Source organism: Helianthus annuus, chromosome 16 (genome assembly GCF_002127325.2).
Source record: "Helianthus annuus cultivar XRQ/B chromosome 16, HanXRQr2.0-SUNRISE, whole genome shotgun sequence".
NCBI lineage: Eukaryota > Viridiplantae > Streptophyta > Magnoliopsida > Asterales > Asteraceae > Helianthus > Helianthus annuus.
The window spans coordinates 192,477,845-192,488,448 of NC_035448.2; the positions used below are offsets into that span (position 1 = coordinate 192,477,845).

The 10,604-nt window shown below is 36.3% G+C and overlaps 1 protein-coding gene across 1 annotated transcript; it reads right to left on the reverse strand.

Annotated features, from left to right (window-relative positions):
• Window positions 1-1,874: 1,874 nt before the first annotated feature.
• LOC110915037 (protein CROWDED NUCLEI 2) lies at window positions 1,875-9,563 on the reverse strand. Its single transcript, XM_022159661.2, has 8 exons — window positions 9,130-9,563; window positions 7,983-8,192; window positions 7,644-7,897; window positions 7,216-7,486; window positions 7,048-7,131; window positions 4,137-5,980; window positions 3,142-3,322; window positions 1,875-2,269 (listed from the first exon to the last, which is right to left on the reverse strand). The coding sequence occupies exons 1-8, from the start codon at window positions 9,433-9,435 to the stop codon at window positions 2,021-2,023; spliced, it is 3,399 nt and encodes a 1,132-aa protein (XP_022015353.1). The 5' UTR covers window positions 9,436-9,563; the 3' UTR covers window positions 1,875-2,020.
• Window positions 9,564-10,604: the final 1,041 nt, after the last annotated feature.

Sequence of the window (10,604 nt, forward strand, 5' to 3'; positions counted from 1 at the left end):
GTCCCAGATTTATTGGGTTTTCTTCTGAATTGGTGTATAGACATTATGCCTAGTGGAGATGAATATGATCAGGTGGTTCTGCTAGTGGCACGATGATACTCCAGTGGTATGTCAGTGATCCAAAATTTGTCGCTAAAAAAAGGTTATAAATTTATTATTTATAGTTAACACGTTTAATAAGTAGGACATGTTCAGATTAACCTACTTAATTAAATAAGTTGTTTTAAGGTTGACATGCTTAATGAGGCGAGTTGTGTTTTGAGAGACATGTTTACTAAACATGTTCACCCGTAAACTTGTGTAACCCAGTTTTTACAACTACCAACCTGGTTAACACGTTTACAACTTAATTTCTACCCGTTGATCTGTTTGACTTGTTTAGATAAATTGTTAAACGGGTTATATAAAATAAGTGTGTCTGGGTTAGATTGATGTTTTTTACACATGTGGTGACACTCGGGCTATTTTTATCATTTTATGAATTAATCTTCTTTTCATAGTTCATGTACCGGGTAAACTATATCAATGTTTACTCAACATGAAGTTTTAACTTGTGCTAATTTGATAAAGAATCAAATTCAATTCAAAGATATTAATTTAGCATTAATATTTAATATACCCTACAGTTTAAATTGAAAATGAAAAGCAAAACTTAGATGTATCATGTATTGTATGGACATAAGAGTAGGATAGTGAAGCATCATACAAGTAGGCAGTAGCCCACCCTACTTGCACCCCCATAGTCCCATATTTCCTATCATATTCATCAATCATCTTTTACAAACGGTACATCTTTTGTTCAAGATATCAATCTTATGTATAGATATATAGAATTAGGGCCGGCCCGTTAGTGTACTAAACTTAGGCTAGCGCTTTGAGCCTCCAAATTTTTAGGAATTTCATTTGAAAAATATTATGTATAATAAGATGAAGTTCGATTAGTTTAACGAATCTCACTCCTGTAGTGTAGTGGTTATCAACGTTTAAATAATATTTGTTTTTTTTAACTTTATTTCCAGGTATCAGTTCTACTCACTCAACGTCCTTTAACTTTATTTTAACAAATTTCATTTTTCCTCCATTAACAAAGAGTCATGGATCCATGTTCGTTAACATGTTATCGACTCATTAAGCGATTAATCTAGTAATATTGATAAGGTTATCGATTATCATTAAGATAATGGTGAGTAAAATAATATTTATTCAAAAGGGTCCCAAATTTAACATTCGCTTTGGGCCTCCAAAAAGCTTGGACCGACCGTGTATAGAATTCTATATATAACTGGTTCTTAATACTTAATAAAAGTCATGTCAACATATGTACACATTTAAATGTAAAGTAATACATTTTTTAGGTTTTTTTTTATTTTCTTCCACTTCTCTTCAATGCATATGCATTATGCAATACATATTTTTTTTTTTGAAAGGTGTGCATATGCCAATACAGTTATATGCATTTGCAATACATATAACTGTTTATATCACGGTTCTCTATCTAAATCCGCTTGTATATATAGAGATGGGCGTTTAATGCATAACCAATTTTAAGTAAAAACTGTGGTAACCACATACAATTTTTTTAGATATTTCTTAACAATGATAAATGAGACGGTTGTATAACTGCTTACCTCACTCTCGGTATCTTTCTCAGTAAACATGTCAAACGCTTCGTACAAGTACCTAACGTAGTCATTATGATTTACACATCATTTTTTGAAGTAGCCCGTTTCGCCCATACTCATCATCATACCGCCGGTTTAGTCAGGCTTGAATTCAAAGAAAACGCGAAGATACATACACTGGAGGCGTTTTTTCAAACATATGCAGAATAAAATCAGTATTACGAATGTAAATACAATGCGCCAGACCACAAGAATCATCTAAATAATATGAATTGAACATTTGAACCTGTTTTATAGTCTAAAATGTGGGGTACATCAGTACATGGAAGCATTGAAATCATAACAGAGAGTACACTACACAAAACTTGTGAAAAAAAATAAAAACAAGATAAAATCGATCATGTCGACAAGAATTTCCATATTTTCTTTCCAATAGACACTTCACCGGGATGTTGCTCTGAACCATCATCGTCGTCATATTCATCTTCATTTTCATCATGATCATGATCATCATCGGCATTGGCATCATCTTCATTATTATCCAAATTCTCGCACTCATGCGCAACACTAAGTTCCTCGATTATTTCTGTATTTTTAACAACTTTCACGGCACCACTGCTGTCTTCAACATCTTCGGGTGTTTTAAACTGCAAAAAATCATATGCGTATACCAAGTAACCATCACACAATTACTTGTATATGTGAAATATCTATATTACCTAATAAATAAGTAAGTTGTGCCACGTGTCACAATTATGTGAGTCCAAATTCTGGTTTTCCGCTTCTCTTATTTCACCCCTTCGTTAACTAATAAAGTTGACTTAAATCATAACTTAACTCAAAATATTGTTCTATAATTCCTAAATCTTCATTACTAAACTCTTTAATATTTCTTGAGTAAATTACGATTTTAGCCCCTACTTTTACCCTTTTAGCCTAAAAAAGAATTTTGTAACATCTGAGAGCCCCCAACGTCTTTTTTTCTAACCCTTTTGGCCCCTAACATTTAATGGATGGGGCGTTGGAGGCTCGGATGTTAAAAAATTCTTTTTTGGGCTAAAAGGGTAAAAGTGAAATAACCACAGGGGCCAAAATCGTAATTTACTCATATTTCTTTTATTCTAACATGTGTAATACACGGGTTTCTAGGGGTACAAAACAATCTTAACCTAGGAAGTGTAGGAAACCAGGTCAAACGAACTCCGATTGACCTCATTCCAGCGGCGTTGGAACTGTCTCGTCGAATCCTATTCAAATACATATAGGGTTTTAGCGTTTAGGGTTTATAGTTTAGATTTTAGGGTTTAGCTTGAGGGGTTAGAATTAGGGTTTAGCTTTAGGGTTTAGGGTTAAGAGGTTGGGGTTTCTGGTTAGGTTTCAACGAGACAGTTCCAACGCCGCTAGAATGAGCTCAATCGGAGTTCGTTTGACCCGGTTTCCTACACTTCCTAGGTTAATGACATTTTGTACCGGATCTTTACCCGAGGTTTCTAACCTAGTATTAGCTATATATACTTACAGCTGTTTCTAATATCTGCGTGTCGGTTCTTTTGCTGACTGTGACATGCACCAACGGCTTGCTGACATCGCTAGCAACTTCTGTATCCACAGCAGCCGAAGTTTCAGGTTTTTTCGATTCAGAAACTTCCTTCTTTTTTCTACTACTGGTAGAAGCTTTAGCTTGAGGGGCGGTATCTTCACTGATCATCATATAAAAAACAAATACACAAATTTACGCAAGTAAAATACAACCATATATATTCATTAACTTCCTAATATGCTAAAATTATACCGCACTTACAATTTAATCAAAATTCACAACTGTTTCTGTTTAGAAACAAAGTAATCGCTACTGAAACTGCAACATCGTTTCTTCAACTTTCTAACAAAATTAATAGAATTATTGATCTGAGGTCACGAGAATTTCGTTATTTTTTCTCATCAATAACGGGTGCTTCTCTAAAAAAACCGTATTGTCAAACGCTGCAATCGTTATTAATATATATGTTTTGTTAATACAGAACCAAATTTTAAGTGAATAACCATGAGAACTGCACACGCCCGTGTTTTTAGTGAATTATTGTTTTTCGGGTTTTGGCGGGTTCGGGTCCGGTTTTGACCGGGTAGAGGTAGAACCGTTTCCAGTGGTTCCGGGTCGGGTCGGGTCTGGTTCGGTTGCTTTTTTCTAAACCACGGTCTAGAACAGGTCTGTACCTGCGGGTCGGGTAGGGTAGAAACCAGTTCCGGGTCGGGTCCGGAACCGGATTTTTTGTCCACTCTACATATACATATAGAGACCGGTTCAAGAAACAGTGTGCATTCAATTAATATCTAAGATAAACACATTCTCGCATATGAAACTTTAAATTAACTTTGAAATTTGAAAACGTCTCTTATTGATTAGTAACTTATAAGTTTAAGAAAATAAAAAAACAAAAAAAAAACTGTCTTCAACGCTTTCAAGTTTCAAAACATTTGGATCACAAGACAACCAAAAAACCTTAAAAAACTTACGCCTTGTGTCGCCTAAGATTATATCGACTTTCTCCGGGAGTCGGGGGTGGCGGAGCAACCGCAACCGTTTGCCGCCTCTTCCTCCGCCCACCACCACCACCGGTGGTTACACTTTCAGAACGAACTTCACTCTCACCGTCCATCTCACTTCCACTCACTAAAGAAGTTTCAGCATGGGTCCGTTTTCTCGTAGCGGGTCTCGCTACCTTCTCAAAACTTTCTTCAGCCACGGGCTCAACTGTCGGGGTTTTACGGGCCCTACCTTTCGGTTTTCTCACAGGCTTTTTCCTCCCACTTCTCATCTCCGATTGCTCAGAAGCTTCCGGAACTTCAAGATTCTTACTTCCCATGTAGCTCTGATCATCATCATCATGTGAATCGCCAGCTGGCACGTTAGAGTTATCATTTGCATCTAGATCGGTCACCGCTTCCGGTAAGGGCGTTTTGGGGATTTCATCATGCTGTTGCTTCGTTCTTCTGTGAGGGGACAATTTAAACACGGTTGACTGTACCCAAGACTTCAACTTATTTGCAACATTACCCTCGGACTTTTCACTACTTTCATTCATAGTCCTCGTAGTTCGAGAATCATCTCTAACCTCGGGAATTTGTATATCGGAAAGCTCATAACTTCTAACAATCTCCCCACAGTTCTCACAGTCCTTTAGTTTCTCAACAAATTCAATAAACCGATTTCGTTCCTTTACGAAATCTTCCCGTTGATCTTTTATCTTCTCGTTAAGCGCTCCGAGGTCGTTTATGTCATTTTGCATTTCAAGTTGGTTTTCTTCTAACTTTCGACTGTTTAATTCAATCTCGTTTCTCTCTTTTTTAACTCTCTCTCTTTCGGATTTCAGTTCTTCGAAATCTTTTCGTACGACTTCCTTCAAGTAACTAATATTATCCAACTCTTTTTCCCGTAGCTCCTCGAACGCTTTCTTCTTTTCCTCCATATTTCTCTCCATTTCCGCTCGCTTATTCTGCAAACTCGCCTCGAAATCCCGTTCTTGTTTCTCAAAATCGTGAAGAAACTGTCGATGCTCGTTTTCGTATTTTTCAACTAAAAGGGATTCTTCATGCTTCATTCGAGCCTCAAATGTTTCTTTCTCCAACTTAACAACTTCCATTTGCTCTTCAACATAAACTTTCGTCAAAACTCTCTCTTTTTCTAATTTCTCGTTATCGGATTTCATTTTCTTTTCGAAGTTCTCTTTTTGTTCGTTAAATTCCATTATTTCTTTGCTTACGACCGACTTTTTCTCATCCAATGACTCCCATTCGTTCTCGAATTTCAATCTATCGTTCTTCAAATCATCACGTTCCTTCATAATCAACGTTTTCTGGAGCCTGCATTTTTCTATCTCGTCTTTTAGCTCTAGTTGCAAGCGGGAAAAGTTTATTCGTTCGTCTTCTGTAATTCGAAGTTTTTCAAGTTCTTCTTGAACTCCTAACTCCTGTTGAGTGATCTCGTCCTTAATTTCTTCTGTACCAGCTTTCAGAGCTTCCAGACTTTCTTTCTCCGCAAGTAACTGTTTCTTGTCGGTTTCAAACTTTTTTGCTTCTGCTTCTATAGATTTCTCCTTTGCTTTTAATAACTTCGACGTTTTGTCGATCTCGTTCTCTTTATCATTTAATCTTGCTAGCTTCTTTTCGAGCGATTGCTCTTGCTTTCTTAGTTTTTCTTCCTTGTGATTTAACTCGTCAGTTTTCTGCTCCAACGTTTCTATTTTGCATCTCGTTTCGGCCTCCACTGATTTCCGCTTTTCATCCAATTCTTTATCGAAGTCCCGCCTTTTAGATTCGAGGGAATTTTTATGGTCATCTAAAATCTTTTGGATCTCCACCTGAAGCAAAACGAACATGATTAGAAGTGCAATTCCAATTGTTTTTTTTTTTTTTTTACTTTTTACATGTGAGTCAATTTGGGTGACATTTTATCTCAAACAAGTTGAACAAAAAATAGCTACAACGGGAATCGAACAGGTTAACAAATGCCCAAAGTCTCCGTTTTATTCAGAACTAGTGGGTTACCACCCACGCTCCGCAGCGGGTTCAAAATGTATATAAAAATAAGCAAATCGCGAGACTTAAAGTTGTTTGATGCTTTAGTTGACGGGCTAAACATGTTATAATTAAAGTTGACGGGCTAAACATGTTATTATTAAAGTTGAGAGGCTGAAGTTGTTTATTATTTAAGTTGAGAGGCTAGAATTGTTTTAGTTAAGGGGCTAAACACGTCATTATTAAAGTTGAGGAGCTAAAGTTGTTTATTATTAAAGTTGAGGACCTGTAGTTGTTTATTATTAAAGTTTAGAAACAAAAGTTTTTCGATGTGGTTAAGGGGCTAAACATGTCATTACTAAAGCTGAGGGGCAAAACATGTCATTATTAAATCTGGGGGGCTAACCATGTCATTATTAAAGCTGAGGGGCTAAACATGTCTTTATTAAAGCTGAGGGGCTAAGCATGTCTTTATAAAAGCTGAGTGGCTAAACATGTCTTTATTAAAGTTGAAGAGCCAAATTTTTTTTAGTTAAGAGGCTAAACATGTCATTATCAGAGTTGAGGAGCTAAACATGTCATTAAAGTTGAGGGGCTAAAGTTGGTTAATGCCAAAGTTGGCTGATGTGACAAAATAGCATATTCATAGTATATATAATTTCTGATTAATAATAAGAAAATTAATTATTTTGTAATCATAGCTGATGCATTAACGACTAGAAAATATAAAAAGGATTAATAAAAGTGGTTTCGGGTCAACCAGCCTATTTTGTCGAGATAAGAATAAACTAACTCTTTTAAATCAAAACCCATTTTGACCCGTCACCCAACCAGCCAATAGCGATGAGTTAACAACGTGGCATATTCCACATATGCACACAAACAAACAGACAGTTAAATATGAACTCACTTTTTCTTTTGCAGTCAATTTCTCTTTCAAATCGAGCAATTCCTTTTCCTTGATCTCAAGGTTCTTTCTAATCAACTCGGCTTGCTACAACATAACAGAAAAAAAAACAATGAAATTATTGACGGGTCAACAAGATAAGTCAACAGAAACAAAAAGTCAAAAACAAACCTCCTCTTTTGCAACTAACTTCGATAATCTGATGTTTATATCGTCTTCTTTCTTCTTTGACTCCAAAATGCTAGACGCAATCTTATTATGTGCATCCTCGAGTTCCTTTTCTTTTATTTTAACGGTCGTCTCGGATTTAATGACTTTTTCCTCCCGTGAATTCATAATTCTCCTACCTTCACATAACCGCTCTTCCCCTTCTTGCAATTTCCTTTCCCATACCCGTAAATCCTCTTTCTGATTTGAATACGTATTTTCCCATGCTTCACGCCTATTAAAAAAATCATTATTATAACAAATAATCTAAAAAAATAACTATACAAGTAAAACTATTTTACCCTTTCATAGTTACTTTTTTTGCAAAAATCAGAATAATCAAGTTATAATATAATCATTCAAACTGTCATAAATATTTTAACAAACAATACCCTGTAATAAACGTTTGGCGTTCACTCTGCAACAGACTCTCATGGGTCTCTAGCTCTTGCAATCTTTTGTCTAAATCCAAACTCTTTCGGTCCACCTCAGCAAGCTTTGCATCGGCTTGTTGCATCTTTTCTTCCACCAGTCTAGCTTTACCCTCGATTCCCGCAACTAAATTGTTTGCATCAACTAAACTCGTTTGAGATTTAAGTTTAATTTGTTTATTCTCTTCACTGACTTCACGTAACGCCTTCTCAAGCTGCAAAAAAACAACACGTATGTTCAGAACTTCCGAATAGACTATAACAATCGAAGAAACATTATAAAGAAAGAAATGTTCTTACGTCAGCCTGACATCGCTTCTCAAACTCTAAAGCTTTCCGCAATTCATCGTATCGTTTTTCAGTTTCGTTCAAGGCCATGAAATGGGCAGCCTCCTCACGTTTAACGACTTCTTGTGTTTCTGCAAGTGCTTCTTTGAGTTCCTCGGTGGTTGCCATTAGCTCCTTATTTTCGATCAGCAAGAGTCCCATATTATACTGATAATCAAATAACTGCGAAAAGAAAAACAAAAAGAATGTGATCAAAAATAACATTCTACATAGAATACAACACTCTTTATTCGGGTAAAATATACATACTTTCATCAATAATCAGAAATAACATTACTGTATTGTATACTCTCCGTACCCTTGTTGAAACATTGATCACATATATACATGTACCTTTCCATCACAAGAGTTCAAGATTCTTCATAGAATAAACACTCTTTGTTTGGGTAAAATACGCACATTTCAACAGAAAGTTATAGCATGGTAACTTTTAAAAAAATCCATCTTACACCTGAAAATTATGGCTGCAAACGAATCAAACGTTCGGCGAACAGTCCGTGAACCATTCAGCGGGAAGTTCGTTTGTGTTCGTTCGCCTATTAAACAAATGAACACGAACAAGAAATTTCATTCGTTTCATTTATGTTCATGAGCGTTTGGTAACGTGTTCGATTGTGTGCGAAAGTTCATTAGTGTTCTTAGTTTTTATATTTTATTTAAATACTTCAAAATTCCGACAAATCAAACGTTTGGTAATGTGTTCATGAACGTTTGTTTGTGTCCGTTTGTTTCCATTTGTGTTCATAAACATTAGTTTGTGCTCATTAACGTTCGATGCCTAAAATTAACAAACAAACACAAACGAACACGAACAATTTCATTTCCTTAACAAACAAACGTCAACATAAAATCCCGTTCAATAAGTGTTCATGAACAGTTCGTGAACACTTATATTTTTTAACAAACAAACACGAATTCGGTTCGTTTGCAGCCCTACTGAAAATCACTTAAAAGACCCTAAATATAACTCATTGATCATATATACATACACATATCCCTTTTCATCACAGATTTATAAACTTTGCAACATTAACACATAAACAACACTAGCTAAAGTAATCAATTAAACAGCCAGAAATACAAATAAAAATAAAAATACCTCTTTTTCAAGTCTTTGAGCCTTCTCAGCCAATGCTTCATGATCTTTCCTCTCCATAACAGACTCATCTAACAACCCTGCTTCTTGAAACCTTCTCCAATCATCTAAACCCTCACCATCATCCACCGTTCCGTTGTCATTCAACAACCCTAGCGGCGGCGGAGGTGGCGGCGCGTCAACGAACGCCACCGCCTTACCCTTGCCGGACACGTGTCTGGTGATGCTAGGGTTTCCGAAAGGTTGTGCATCGGATCGTGGGGTGATTGATAATGGAGATCGTGTTACCCTCTGTTGGGTAGTGTACATGTTGCTGATTATTGGGAATTAGAATAAGGGTTTTGAAACCCTATCAATTGATTTGGGGATTGGGGGTTTTGGAATTTGAAAGGGGGGGTGAAATGAAGATGAATGATATAGAGAAAGTGGACGTGAGTGAGTCGGTGTTTTAACTCGGTTGCGTTCAACTTCCGAGTGTTTTAACTCGGTTGCGTTCAACTTCCGATTACAGAAACTTGACAAGGATTTTTTTTTTTTTTTTAAATCGGGCTCGATTCAAATTTGTAACGAGTAGGACGAGTCGAGCTAGGGTGGGTTTGAGCTAATTAATGGAGGTAGCTCGGTTTGGCTCGAGCATGACCTTGAAGTTAAACAAGCCAACGAGTATAGCTATGAGCCGAGTTGAGCTTGAGCTCGGCTTGGTTACCAAATGAGTCGACTTGGCTTAGATCGTCTCAAATCGAGTTTTATTAGCTAGTTTTATTCGAGCGAGCTACGAGCTGAGCTGTGAGTAGCGAGCTACCAACCATGTTTCATGAGCGGTTAGTTTCACCACTAGAGTGTCATTGTATAAGAAGTTGAAGAAACTACAAAAACATTGCTACTTTATCATCACTCGGTTGCATCCCTATTTTGATGCCACAACCAAATCGTTGTCACTTAAATATAGGGTTTGTCGTTACCTATGGCATTCCACCAAAAGAAGACGAATAAGGATAAGAGAGTCAGGCATTTGTATAAAAGTAGTTATAATTGGTGGTTTAGGCTTCCGTGAAAAAAAACTGTGACGTCATTACCCTTATATCTTTTTTATTGTTCAATAGGAAAACCGTTGACACCTAATGTTCATTGTCTGATTTGGTGGTTCACAATGATAGTTGGTTCATAGTGGTAGGATTTGGTAATTCATGGTGGTTATACATAAGCGGTTACATGCAGTGGTTCGTGACAGTTGCATTTCATTACTTTTTCATAATTTTATAAATCAAACATGTTTGACAAGCTATAACCATCTTTGACAAATTTTAATCTATTAAAAGATATGATCTAAATCAAAAGGACCCATATTTAACATCATACTCAAAATACAAAATATAATTTTTTTGACGTGCCCCAAAAAAAAGTTTTAAACCTAAGGGCTAAGAATGTGTAGCCTTGTTGCATAGGGTACTTTACTAATATATGTATATCTATCTCTA